The sequence below is a fragment of the Coccomyxa subellipsoidea genome (assembly GCF_000258705.1).
Source record: "Coccomyxa subellipsoidea C-169, whole genome shotgun sequence".
NCBI lineage: Eukaryota > Viridiplantae > Chlorophyta > Trebouxiophyceae > Coccomyxaceae > Coccomyxa > Coccomyxa subellipsoidea.
Window position 1 is genome coordinate 931977 of NW_005178030.1, and position 13472 is coordinate 945448.

At 53.3% G+C, this 13472-nt stretch overlaps 5 protein-coding genes across 5 annotated transcripts; 3 read left to right on the plus strand and 2 right to left on the minus strand.

The window, feature by feature from the left end:
* Positions 1-2559: 2559 nt before the first annotated feature.
* Positions 2560-4539, plus strand: COCSUDRAFT_17677 (hypothetical protein; the record flags this gene model as incomplete). The annotated part of the gene is made up of 6 exons (XM_005645642.1): positions 2560-2742; positions 2887-2955; positions 3125-3255; positions 3417-3523; positions 3727-3911; positions 4300-4539. Coding segments are annotated over 6 exons (915 nt in total), but the record flags the coding sequence as incomplete, so codon positions are not given.
* A 642-nt stretch (positions 4540-5181) lies between these two features.
* On the minus strand, positions 5182-7882 carry COCSUDRAFT_30298 (14-3-3 protein). Its single transcript, XM_005645643.1, has 5 exons — positions 7510-7882; positions 7168-7371; positions 6848-6970; positions 6463-6579; positions 5182-5984 (listed from the first exon to the last, which is right to left on the minus strand). The coding sequence occupies exons 1-5, from the start codon at positions 7792-7794 to the stop codon at positions 5913-5915; spliced, it is 801 nt and encodes a 266-aa protein (XP_005645700.1). The 5' UTR covers positions 7795-7882; the 3' UTR covers positions 5182-5912.
* Positions 7883-8217: 335 nt separating this feature from the next.
* On the plus strand, positions 8218-9455 carry COCSUDRAFT_37514 (binding protein; the record flags this gene model as incomplete). The annotated part of the gene is made up of 6 exons (XM_005645644.1): positions 8218-8256; positions 8349-8376; positions 8511-8620; positions 8881-8996; positions 9138-9235; positions 9421-9455. The coding sequence occupies 6 exons, from the start codon at positions 8218-8220 to the stop codon at positions 9453-9455; spliced, it is 426 nt and encodes a 141-aa protein (XP_005645701.1).
* Positions 9456-9664: 209 nt separating this feature from the next.
* Positions 9665-10898, minus strand: COCSUDRAFT_30300 (DNA-binding TFAR19-related protein). Its single transcript, XM_005645645.1, has 5 exons — positions 10791-10898; positions 10515-10586; positions 10272-10398; positions 10058-10149; positions 9665-9940 (listed from the first exon to the last, which is right to left on the minus strand). The coding sequence occupies exons 1-5, from the start codon at positions 10791-10793 to the stop codon at positions 9824-9826; spliced, it is 411 nt and encodes a 136-aa protein (XP_005645702.1). The 5' UTR covers positions 10794-10898; the 3' UTR covers positions 9665-9823.
* Positions 10899-11210: 312 nt separating this feature from the next.
* On the plus strand, positions 11211-13210 carry COCSUDRAFT_83520 (hypothetical protein; the record flags this gene model as incomplete). The annotated part of the gene is made up of 7 exons (XM_005645783.1): positions 11211-11256; positions 11379-11421; positions 11574-11667; positions 11767-11955; positions 12078-12192; positions 12586-12776; positions 13076-13210. The coding sequence occupies 7 exons, from the start codon at positions 11211-11213 to the stop codon at positions 13208-13210; spliced, it is 813 nt and encodes a 270-aa protein (XP_005645840.1).
* Positions 13211-13472: the final 262 nt, after the last annotated feature.

Sequence of the window (13472 nt, forward strand, 5' to 3'; positions counted from 1 at the left end):
CTTGATGGCGCCATGAATTGAGACCAATGTAAAAATTGAGGCCCATGTCGAGCCTGAGGACCCAGTCAGCTGATTGCTGGCATGGAGCACACTGACCAGGGTGAGCCGAGCAGAGCTTCTGCCGAGGCAGAGCGAGTCACATGGGAGGGGATATACACAGACGCCTCTTTCAGGTACTTAGCGCAGATCATGTGATCATATCCACAATCGGATCATGTGCAGTCCTGCTCCAGAACAGTACTGGACACCCACGCCCCTTGCAGGGAGGAGGTGCAGAGATGGCGCACAGAGGACATAGAGCAGAAGGTCCTTGGCAATGCAGTCGTGCTGTGGGAGCGCTACGCGGAGCAGAACCGGCGTTTTGTGGAAGAGCGCTCGGAGCAGCTGAAAAGTTTTGCCAACCTTGCAGCTCTCATCACCGGCTTTGCCATAGTCGCCTTTCTGCAGGCATGCCACACTTTCAAAATGTTTGTTTACATGCATTACCTGCATATTGCCGAAGCGTGCATCCCTTGCCCGGCGCCCCGAGTTGACCCCGTCTTACACCAGGCACACTGTGACTGCATGCAGTTTGACTTTGATGTGGCGGCCGCAAACCAAGGCGTGATCCTAGCTTTTGGAATGACCATGGCTTTGGTGGTGCGATGCCCTACCTTGCCCCAATTTTTGCTTTTCAAGCCATCACCCCTCTCCTCTGATGATTGGAATAGAAGCAGTTGGGTGCCCATGCATTAACATTTTGTGATGGGGAGAGTGGCGAGGGGCCGACTGCTTGACTGAGAATCATGTGTGGCCAGGTGGGGCTCAGCATTAACTCCATGTCATTGTGCGGCCTGATACATGCGGCTGTCATGAAGACGGGCAAACAGTATGTGGCGGAAGCTGAGGAGGCAGAGTTCATGCGGCGATGCCGCGTCTTTGCCCTGCAGTAAGCGCCCTTCCTTGGAATCTTTCAGGTCTTCAGACATCTACAAATATTGTATACTCAGAAGGATCTCAATTGAGGGTCCGGCAGCTTTTGCCTGAGGTGGGCTGGTGGCGTGCAGGTACCGGAAAGGCAATAGCCCACCCCAGCCGCGCCGCAACATCCAGAGCTTCTGGCAGAATCACTGCGAGGCTGAGTGGCAGCGGGCGTTCTTCATGTTTTCTGGAAGTGAGTGTCTATGTTCTGCTCCCCCGCTGACCATTTAAGGCATGATGCATTATGTAATTGAGATACTGATGGCCTTTCCTTGCTGCAGGTGTCTTTGTGTTTTATGCAAACCTCACTCTGGCCTCGTGGATCAAGTTCCAGAACGTGTCCACGGCCGCCATTATCATGACGATGGTCTTTGGCCTCGGATTTGTGTATTTGATTGTGATGCATGTGCGCTGGCTAGAGCCTGTTGCTGGTCCTGCACCACGTGTCAGGGGCCCCAACCTGAAGGTCAGTGTGCCACCCCGGGTGGGCATGTATCTCTTCTCTTTGCATGTTGTTCAGCTTGATTTCACTTTATCAGCAAATGGACCGCTTTTGCAGGTGCAGGGTTCAGAAACATGTTCCTCATAAAAAGAGTTCCTGTCGCAGGAAATTGAGAAGCCCATGGGCCTGCCCTTTGACTGGCACCTCAAGCCTCGACGATTTGGGTCCTTTACTGCAAGTGCATCCATGCCTCGCAGCCCGTAGGGTCTGACAAAGACACAGCTGGATGCATTTTGTGACTCCTTGAATACTGCTGACAAGGAAAGGTTGCATTTTCAAGCTGCGGCCTCAGGCAGTCACTGGCAGTCACAGTACGTACATAGTATAGATCTAGGGTAGCTATCCGGGTTTGCGGGATTGCACTTTTAGGGGTCGTATGCGCATGCTGCTGCATCAGATATTCTCTTTGCATACTGTGAAGAGAGCAACAGATTGCAACTCCAAAGGCAAAGTCGCCCTTGACGTGTAAACCTGTAGTCATGCCAGACAAGCAGCACGTACATTGACTATGACTCATTATATGACATGGGCTGTACTCTCGTTCTATATATCTGAGAGACAGGCTCCAAATGCTTTGATCGTTGGTTTCAACGGTGCCGTGCATCTTTGTGATCAGTTGAGGGTAAAAGCTGGGAATCAAGAATAAACCTCAAAGCATCAGATCACCCCTTGTTTCGGTCAATGCTGCACAGGCTATGTTGATGATTCGCTAGAGATAAAGATTCTTCCTCTTAAGAATCAAGATAATCAATACCTTTGAAGTGGCCTCAGTGGTCCCCCTTCAAGCCTACAACCTAAGTGCGACAACTCGATGGAATGGCATCTAGTGTTGGGAACGGAGTCTGTGCTGGGGACGGCTCCACTCCCACTCCGCTGAGTAGTGTCGACAGCTTCAGATACGAAGGGGCTAGGTCTTCTTGGCGTGACAACAGTTCCAGTGCAGGCCCCAGGACAGCCTCCTACAGGCAAGGAATGCTGGTTCCATGCTAGCATGACATGCACCACCACCTCACACTGCTTGTGTAGCCTGTCAGCAAGTCTCCACTTGGGAGATCTCAGTCAGGGTGCAGCAGGCGACACAGCATGCATGATGCAGGGAAGAGGAGCGGAGGTGGCGAGCAGAGGACCTTGAGCAGAGGGCGCTGGACAATGCCAGGCAGCTGTGGGCTCGTTTTGTGGAGAAGAACAGGCGCGATGTGGAGGAGCGCGCCGAGCAGCTCAAGGGCATCTCCAATCTGGCGGCCCTGGTGGCCGGCTTTGTCATGATCTCCTACCTGCAGGTAAGAGATCCTGTGTTGAGTCTCCCAACATGTTGTTGAGAGAATGTTCATCAAGCAGTCATCAGGGAGAGCATTAGCTGGAAGGAGCTCCAAGAGCCATGGGCTCTTTAGAGCATGTTGAGGGAAGAAAGTTGGTGTGCGCAGTTTGGCTTCAACACAGAGGAGCAGAATCCGAATGTCCTCATCGCGTTTGGATTCACGACCGCTTTTGTGGTACGTGCCTGTCTTCATTGTCACATGCGCTCTCATTGGCTCCTTGCTACAGTAAAGTTCATTGTCATTGCACATGGACTGATGCAGCCACCATCTACCCCTTCACGCTGTGGGGCAAGCAAGTCAGCGTGCTTGTAAAGAAAGCAAGGTACTACTGTCCTGGCAACAGGTGGCTTTGAGCTTCAGCTCGATGACGGCATGCGGCCTGATTCATGCCAGCATCCTGAAGATGGGCCGCTCCTATGTGACCGAGGAGGAGGAGGCTGAGTTCATACACCAGTGCAGAGATTTCGCCCTTCGGTGCGCTCTCTCACCTTGACCCCAGGAGCAAGAGGAAGCCAATTGCTCAAGCCATCTTTCTGTTTGTCCATGCAAATGAACACAAACACATTGGGCTGCACCGTGCAAAACCTTGTCGGCGATGCCTGAAGGAAGTGGCGATAATGCTGGCGTGTGTGCAGGTACAAGCCGGGCGACCGGCCGCCGCAGCCGCAGCGAACCTTCCAGAATACATGGAAGACGCGGTGCGAGGCCGAGTGGCAGCGCGCCTTCTACATGTTCTCCGCGAGTGAGCGCACCCACACACACCTTGTCTTCCCCTGTCTGGCTTGCCCTGTTGTAGCTTTGCGCTTATCCTTATCTCAGACAATGGGAAGCCTTGTCTGAGCACTCCCCATCTCACAAATAAACTTCAGCCCAGACTGTACGCGCTGTGAAGCAAGAGTAGCTATTTTGCATTTTCAGTACATGGTGGTGGCAATTGCCTCGCAGGCATTCCCTGGCTGCTGGCGAATCTGGCGCTGGCGTCGTTCATAAAGTTTAGGGCGTCGCCGCGGACGGCCATCGCTGTGACGGTGATCATGGGCATTGCCGGGCTGTACTTCTTCCTCACACACGGCCGCTGGATGCGCTACGTCACTGGCTCGGCCGCAGACCCCCAGGGCCACAGCCTCAGCGTGCGCCTTTTTTGCCCTCTCTCTTCTCCAGGCGCCTGAATGGGCTCTGTGAGTAATACAGTACCCTTGCCCGCACCAAGGAGGAAATTCGTGACACCTGGCTCCTAAAAATAACGGGAGTTGGGGGTCAATCAGTCCCTGCCAGTGTTTGAGGAAACGTGGATATTGCCTTACAGCGATTCCCCGCCATCCTAGCAGGGAGCACGGGACTGAGATGTGGAGACATTGCGGTTCTGTCAGCCAGGCTCACCTCGTTATCTGCAGCAGGAATGCTGATTGATTTGGATCCTATAACTCTGATTCTTGCTCTTGTGATGCTGCCACTCGATGCTGTGAGCTGGCATTTCACCATTCCTTAGCGGGTGATGTACTGTGGCCAGCGCAGGAGTCTGAGGAGCCGATGGGCCTGCCGTTCGACTGGCACCTGCGGCCACGCCAGGTGTCGCGCATGGCGTCCACGCCGCGTGCGCCGCCGAGCAGCCGCGGCCAGAGCCGGGGCGCGCTTGGCCTGCTGCGGCCCTCCATGCAACAGTTCCGGGACTTCTCTCGGCGGCGCCTGCAAATGCCTATGCGGGTGCGGGCAGGGGCTGAGGACCCACTTTGTCATCAGACTCCTCTGATGTCCTAGGACTGGGATCCTCAGAACGGACTTCCATATGGAAAAAATGTGGATGCCGTACCCTGCCAGCGCAAGGGACTATGTTTGTCAGATTGTGTGCTGCGACAGCATTGCTCTTCTGAGCGACCATCCTCAATCACTTGCCAGGCTGCTGAGTTGTCACTGACAAGTTCTTGTCAGAGTGCATGCCACCTTGTGCTGGGGAGTGCAATGGTCCAAGAGATTGAGATGATCTCAACAATCTTGTCAAAGATTGGGTTCTGTAGAGTTAGGAAGGCTGCAAAATCGAAAACAGCAGGGCATTTTGCACGAAATAAGAATCATATTTGAGTGTATTGCTTGGTGCAGGAGGAGAAGCCTGATGTTGAGGCGTCTCTTGGAGACAATGGAAAGAGGAGCTCAGGAGCTACAAATGTTGGAGCTGGACATGACAAGCAATATCCTGAAACCATGTAATGCGCACCATGATGATGGGATTGATTACTCTTCTGAAATGGGTCAGATGGATGCACACTTTTGCTCGGATCTGTTGAAAATGCTGAACATCATGGCAACGCATCTGCTGACGCAAGAAATTTGCGCGCAACGCTGTCACAACATTGCCACAGTGGTGCACAGCGCTGGAGCTAGCTAGGTCTCTGCGTGCAGTTACGGCCTATGTCCTTATCGATTTTACACTGCTCTGCAGTTGTAATATGGCCCTATACATGCAACTGCGAAACGGTGCAACAGGATGGCGCCCTAAGAGCTTGAAAGATTACATTTAAAAGGGAACTGTTGGACACTGATCCCGAACACCTTGCTGACAAGGCGTCGATGCAGCAACCCCTGATAGAATTGGGCTGCGCGTTCCAGATCCGCACCCTGTCTCTTACCCTAAACTACAAGGCAATTTCCAGTCATATATGATCAGCGTGTTTCTCCTGTGACAGCGCTGCTGTGACTGACTGCAAAGCCGTACAGGTGTTTCTGCTTGCCACCGCCATGGGTCCGAAGTGATGACATTCAGGACCGTGTGAATGCTAAGAAGATTTGCATGCGCATGTCAACAGACACAATGCCCCCACTGATGCCAGAGAAATCAGCTATTATCGCGACAAACATTCCACCTTTGCACGTGCGGTCTTTATGTTGGAACAGAGACGACACCACCTCACCACTGCCGCAAAATCCGACAGTCTTATGCATGCTCAAGGATGCTGTGGTCCCAAGCCCTCCCCAGGCCAGCCTTGCTGCTGAGGAGCAAGCTCGCCGCCGGCACACCCCCGCTTCAGCTGACCAGCAGAGGGCTCGAGGACACAACTCCGCGCAACTGATCTCCGGGAAGGTCTGGCACATTAGCACAAACCCCCTTGGGGGATCGGATGCAGAAGAGGCCCCCCTCACTTGGCCTCGGGAGCATCCTCGAGCTGGGTGTCGGCAGCGCCATCACGTGGTTGGTCTGCGTCCTGGTCCTGCACCAGCCATGCAAACGCTCACTTCGCGATCAGACGACATAGCAGCGTTCAAGCAATATGGGTTCTGCGTTCATGCGACGTGGGTGAAGCGCAATGGAATAGTGCTGCAGGGTGTCTGTTGCACAGTGGGATGTGGGCCCAAGACTGAAACACATGTGACACAACAGATAAGCGGAATAAATCTTGCACGACATGTTATCACTTGAGTACGGCCACCATTTAGTAGACACCAAGTCGTGTGCAGATTGAATGCCCTAGGAACTGTATCACCCAGGCTTGCAGGCGCTTAATGGGCTGGTCATTTTGACCCGGGACCTGGTAGCTGTGCTGATTCAAGAGAGCTCATCAGCACCCCAGATAGGAGGGGCTGAGGCTTGTTCCATCAGTCCTACGGCAGTGATGCTGATTGACTGCTTGGGATGCTATTGCTAGAGGCATCGTATTGATGCTTGCATGAGTGAGCGCAGGTGAATACCTGCATGTCCGAGGTCCAGAGAGTGAGGTTGTCGCGCAAGAGCTGCATGATGAGCGTGCTGTCCTTGTACGACTCCTCGCCCAGGGTGTCCAGCTCCGCGATGGCCTCATCGAATGCCTGCACAGGAGACACAGCTGGCTCAGCCAGGTCCCCACTGACTTCTGCGTCCCGGTCAGCACATCAGTGACTGTTAACTTTTCATTTAGCAATGCTTCTTGATCTACACAGGTCAAAATACAATCATTCTGATCCCTAAGATGTCCTGCAAACATCATCAGGCAGGAAGGAGAAGCAAAACCATCCAAAAATAAACAACAACTTCAGTTGACATTCATCAAAAGTGTTGATGGTGACCTAACGTTCCTGCAAAATATCGGGACAGCACCTGCTTCGCCAGATGGCAGGCACGCTCGGGAGAATTGAGGATCTCGTAATAGAACACGGAGAAGTTGAGAGCCAGTCCCAAGCGGATGGGGTGCGTCGGCGCCAGGTCCACCAGCGCGATGTCCTGCAGCAAGAGCACGTTGTCACAAGAAGAGACACATCATACATGAGTCGGGAGCAACGCCCCCACACTGGGTCGACAAGACCCAGCGTTTCTCGGAGAACGGCAACGGTTGCGCCCAGCAAGCGCGTCTCGGAAGCTCACAGCGTGGGTTTACGAAGGCAGTTTCTTTGGCGGAAGAGACAGCTGCAGTTCAGCACCTGAGCGGCCTTGTACGCGAGCAGGGTGTGCTCGGCGGCATCCTTGCGGTCGGTGCCGCTCTTGAACTCGGCCAGGTAGCGGTGGTAGTCGCCCTTCATCTTCAGGTAGAACACCTTTGATTCCCCGGAGGAGGCAGTGGGGATCAGGTGGTCGTCCAGCAGCTGCAGGATGCTGGAGCAGATCTCACTGAGCTCGTGCTCCACCTGCCAGGCACAAGAACTTTCGTGAAACATGCCTGAAGGGAGTTGGTACAACAGCTTCAGCAGGCATACCAGCTCGGGTCAAAAGGGCCCAATAACCAACGCTTTACAGGTTGCAGCATGCAGAAGAGGATGCCACACCACTTCACGGTACTTCTTGATGCGCTTGACGTGCTCCTCATTGCCCTTGCTCTCCTCCTTCTGCTCAATAGAGGAGATGATGCGCCAGGATGCCCTCCTTGCCCCAATCACATTCTTGTAGGCAACTGACAGAAGGTTGCGCTCCTCGACCGACAGCTCCTGGTCGTGCACCATCTTAGCAACCCTCTTCATCTCCTCTACCATCTCATCGTAGCGCTCAGCCTGCTCTGCAAGCTTGGCCATGTACACCGCTTCTTCACGGTCAACTGGGCCACCCTCAGCCATGGCTCACCCGGCTGTCTCACAGATTTAGATAGGAGTGGGTTATACAGGGCACAGAAAGGGCCAATCTTGCAGTGAAATTGACCTCTTGGCACACAATGTTCACCCACGCTGCCTAAACTGATCTTCTTGAAGGAGCTGAAGGGTATGTTCAACGGCGTTCCTGTGTGCTGAGGGCCCAGATGGCATGACATGAGTGGGAATGCTTCACACTCTTCTATTTCTAGGACACCTGCGATTAATTTCAGGCTGCTAGAGAAGCGGGGGTTTGTTGGCTTTGGAGGCGTTGTGTCTCTCTTGCCCAGTCAAAGGGCAGCTCTCGAGGTGATCGTACATCCAAGGGCTATTGTTTGAGGGGAGAGCTTCACGGGAGCTGTTGCGCCCAGATACTATTTGTCATCAAATAACTTATTTGTGTTCCTCATCATGGCTGGGCAGGCGCAACTGCCCCGTAGAATTGTCAAGGTGAGTGCGAGCAACAGATGCTAGCCTGCAAGCATGCTATCTTTTCTTGGATCGTGCACAATCTTATTATGAAGATGTGCTGCTGACTGCAGGAAACGCAAAGACTTATGAGTGAACCAGGTATGATCCACAGAGCAGAGCTTGAGACAGCTCTGTTGTTTCTATTCTGGTTGTGTCTGGACCATATGTTCGGATCACCATAATGCGCACAATCAATCTATAATGCACCCATAGACTTGTTCTGTGACATGCAGCTCCTGGCATCAGTGCATCGCCATGTGAAGATAACCTACGCTACTTCAACGTTATCATCCTGGGGCCTCATAACACACCATATGAAGGCATGCAGCAGTTTTCTTGCAAAGTTTTGTAGTAGTTACTCTGCATGATGGCCACCTGTGGCTTGATAGTGAGTCTGCTGAAGGATGCTGCATCCTGTCTATGTTTCAGGGGGTTCTTTCAAGCTGGAGCTCTTTCTCCCTGAAGACTATCCCATGGCTCCCCCGAAGGTGTAGTCACTGTCCACTTCTTAAAGTACTTGGACTGTCAGACATTTTGTTCAGGGAACGGTGATTTGATTTGGCCTGAGCTGAAAGTTCTTACTCAACTTTCACCTTGGCACAGGTCCGCTTCCTGACTAAGATCTACCATCCCAACATCGACAAGCTTGGCCGCATCTGCCTGGATATTTTGAAGGACAAATGGAGCCCAGCCCTGCAGATACGCACTGTCCTGCTGAGGTGCAGCCCCCTGCTTTGCTTTCCCATCATGTGCACTACTGGTGGTGGTGCATGCCAGGCGCAATAATGATGCCAATGATCAACTTGAATGGGTTAATTGGATGAGAAGCTGACAGCCTGGCGTGTTGGGTGATGCAACAGCATCCAGGCCCTCCTAAGCGCTCCCAACCCGGATGACCCGCTGGCTGAGAATGTTGCCAAGCACTGGAAGGACAATGAAAAGGAGGCTGTGGAGATGGGTAAGCCGCTCGTGAGATTGCCATCTCTATCAGATTGCATTGGAATGGCTGATGTTTGTGTGAGCTGCCTTCTATGAACGTGAACAGGTAGTATTGGGAGGATGGTGCATGTGTGACCTAGAAGATGGCCAAAGTTTTCTATTGCGAGCCGCTGCTCCTAAAGCCTGCTGTTGTGTGCGCTGCAGCAAAGAAGTGGACGCATTCATATGCCTCAGAATGAACCAGTGCTGCCTGGCGTACATGGAGCAATAGAGTGGGGGTGCTATCATGGGCAGGGGTTCAAAGGGGTTCTTCTGAAGATACTGTCTCTGTTATCTCAACACACAGAAAGAACAATGGTTTGGTTCAATCAAGTTGGATCTGAATGCCAGCAGTGAGCAATATGATGCTGCTCCATCCAAAGTGTATATCAGAAGATTGTTGTGCTGTAGTTTATTGCACTTGCAGTTCATAAGTTGATTTATCAAAGTGTAAACTTCCAGAAAGCAACCTGAGCAATGATTTAATGCTCAGCAATCCTTGGTATTGATACAATGGCATGCATGTGCCGAGTAAAAGGTGTACATTTGAAACAGCCACAATCAAGTATCAGTCTTCATCATCCCATGCTGTTCTTCGCCGCTGTATGGTCACTTTCGTTTGTGACCTGCTGGATGCCTGGGTATTTATCTGCTCCAGCAGTCCAATCAACTTATCTTCTGAAACCTGCAACAGCAATGCCAATCTGAAGGGCAGGGCTTCTACAGAGTGCAGTTCATGTCAGCATCATGATACTGGTGTGGCTTTGACGCCTTGGACGCACGCAAAGACAATTAAACCCACCTTCTCTGTGATCTGCCCTCTCTGTGCCATCTGAAGTACCAGATTCTCCACACCCCGCGCCTTGTCAGGCTTGACCAGTGCTATCCGCGCCACTGCAGCCGACAAGGTCATTGTAAGAGCTCCGCAATATATGGGCAGCCATGCAATGTGACACAAGATCACACAGCAGCCCGCGCTTGGCAATTTCCAGTGTCTAGCACAGAGAGGCCCTTACAGCGCTCCCGGGCCTGGGGCTGCAAGACCTGCACCAGCATAGCGGCACGCCGCTCCTCACTCTGCTGCCGCGCCTCTTCCTGCTCCTGCTGTGCCTCTGGCGTCAGCCCACCAGCGCCCGCCCCACCCTGCAAAGGAATTTGTACTCAGGCAACATACTAAAACATTACTTGGATAGTCATACATGTATGCACATCACAGATGATGACAATGAATGGCTATTGGATTGAGGAATATGTATCACCTGGCCACCATATTGGGACATGAGCTGCTGCATGCGCCGCTGCCGGATTTCTTCCAGTTCTGCATCTTCTGCCTGTGCAGCATTTTATCATTTGGTGCCTTCTCCAAGGTCAGTGAACAGAGGGCAGAAGGAACGGAAAGATCATAAACGGAGTTGTACAACGAATATAACAGGTGTGAAGCATCCAGACAGTGTATGGCAAGTTATTCCTTTAATGTTTTCGTATCCTACTTCTTGAGGACATTTCTATGAGGTTGACCGGTCCCATCGACTCACCATTATAGTGTAATGTCCTGGCTATGTATGTATGTGCAGTGATGAAACGAGGGCGAGTCCGTAGATCTCAAGATCTCCCTTTTCAACCTCCTTCAGTGCGATTTGTCCTGGTAGGGATTGTTTGAGCTGCGTTTTGGCTCATTCGTGTGCATGCTACGGCTCGCCGTCGACGTCACGGCCTGTTCAGCTGCGGCGCTTCTCCCTGCCCATTTCTGGGAAAGTTTGGGCGACAGACCAAAGGAATGGGTCATACAAGGGGTGAACAGCTGAATCTCATTGACTCTTGACCGCCAGGACCTGGCATCTGGCGTATAATCACCTTGGGTCCTTTGCTTCAATTCAGGTTGGGGAAGGAGAAGGCCCTGCCTTCAGATATCCAGCTGAAGCAGCTAGTGGGGAGTACATCCATCTTGAGCCAGGATGTCGGTCTCAAAAACCAGCAAGCTGCTGAACTACATCAACTACAGTGAGCAACATACCACATCACAGTGTTGTGATCCCTAGCACTTCCTGTATGTTTATAGCTGGAAACGTTCTTTTCTTCGATCACGCATCATCGTACTTTCTAACGTCTGTTGTAAAATGTAGGAATGCGCGTGACGCTCATAGACAGCAGGCATATCGTTGGGAGGTGAAGCCTTGATGACAGCGATCCTGCTCTTTCGCCTAGCAGACTGACGTCAATCACAGCAACAATTGCTATTATATTCCATTTGAAACATGCCAGAGAGTCGCTGCCTTTGCGATTGTGTGGATGTCTGAAGTGGTACTTTCTTTTTGCAGGTTCATGGCCTTCGATAGACACATGAATCTCGTCCTCGGAGATGCTGAAGAATTCAGAAAGCTGCCACCAAAGAAAGGCAGAACAGAGGAGGAGGTGCGCCACTCTAACAGTCACCTTCCATTGGACATCTGTGCCCTCATTTCAATATTTGCTGTGTCTGCTCCACGTACTGAGTCCCGTGTTGCTGAACAGCGCGATCAGAGGAGGGTCTTGGGCCTGGTGCTGCTGCGTGGGGACGAGGTGATCTCGCTCACTGTCGAGGGCCCTCCACCGGCAGATGCATCCCGCCTGTCCAAGACCCAGGCCGCTCCAGGCGGCCCAGGAATGGGCCGCGCCGCTGGTCGTGGCATGCCCACTGCCGCCCCAGGCCAAGCACCTGCGGTGAGCCCGCCACATCAGAACCATCAGATAACAATCTTCGCAGTTATATCACTGCTTTGCGCTCTATGTAAGTTCAACGGCAGGTGGAAGGGTGCTCACTGCATGTTGCCGAGTGCGTTCAGGGTCTGGGCGCTCCGGCTCGCGGCGTCGGCGGCCCAGCACCGGGCATGATGCTCCCCCGGCCGCAGGTGTCGGCCGCCCCCATCATCCGCCCTGGCGAGCCTGCCGTCCGCCCAGGTGCGACACACCTCTACTTTCTCTGCATGTTGTCTCCAAGCATAGTATTGCTTCATTGTCTTGTCATGATCCTATTTGCAGCAAGAGGCGATTATCCAGAATGGCACCCAATTCAACAATCATGGTCACCAGCGCTGCCAGTGAGATATGATTTCAGCCCATTGAAGTCTGATCTGAATACTGTAGTTGTCGTTATAATTATCCAATTAAGGGTCAGGATTGTGGCAGCCTGAATTCCAGCTTGTCTACACGACATACCATGCCTTTTGGCAGGAAAAGCTAATAATAACAATAATCATCATCAGCCAGCAATTTCACTCGTCCCCATGGCCAGGCGTGAATTCCAAACAATACGCAATGCATGCGCCTGCTGAGTGGGGTGATGCTTGACAGGAGGTCCCCCCGCCGCAGGCCCCCGCCCGGGAGGTCCGCCACCGCCGTTCTTCCCTGGCGGACCCCCGCGCCCAGGCGGTCCCCCTCCCGGCGGAATGCCCCTCGGAGCGCGGCCGCCCATGCAGGGAGGCCCCCCGCCGCCATTCTTCCAGGGCGGTCCCCCCCGCCCCGGCATGATGCCGCCTCCTGGGGTGCGCCACCCCACCATGCCATGCCATGGCTCCTGTTGAAAGCTCACTGGCACAGCGGATGTGATTGTATGTAGGAATTGTCCTACTAAGGCGCTGCCTTACTCAGGTTCTCATCATTCAATATGCTTGCACTAGCCTGCTTGCACGAGGTCTGCAGGCTTTTGTTTCCCTGTTATTGCTCGCTAGCTTTGCCTTCTCTGTATTCTGGACACAGCTCCAGCAGGAATTTGTACCAGTAATCCCAATTGCGAAGAGCATGCTGTGATCCTTTCTGAGGGTGTGCTGTGCGTTTGTTGCAGTTCCGCCCCGGCATGCCGCCGCCAGGCTTCCCAGGAGGCTTCCCTCCGCGCCCCGGCTTCCCTGGTGGCCCGCCTCCTGGCGCGTTCCCTCCTCGGCCCCAGTACCCCCCTGGCGGCCAGCCCCCCCAGCAGTGATGTGCGCACGATGGCGCAGGTTCTGCTGCAGCTGGCGCGCGCGCACCGCCAGTGCTGCAGCCGACAGAAAGGGCGCCTGGCGCAGCGGGGCGATCAGCATCTGCGCAGGGTGCTGATTGAGCGGGCGTGGGTGTTGTGATAGAGGAGCTCTTGTCCTTTGAAAAGGCTGTGTCAGACCTGGATGAGGAAGGTGCAGGCAGCAGTGTTTGGTCAGACTCTGTAAGAGGCCTGTTGGCAGGAGGTCTCTGGGTAAGAAGGATTC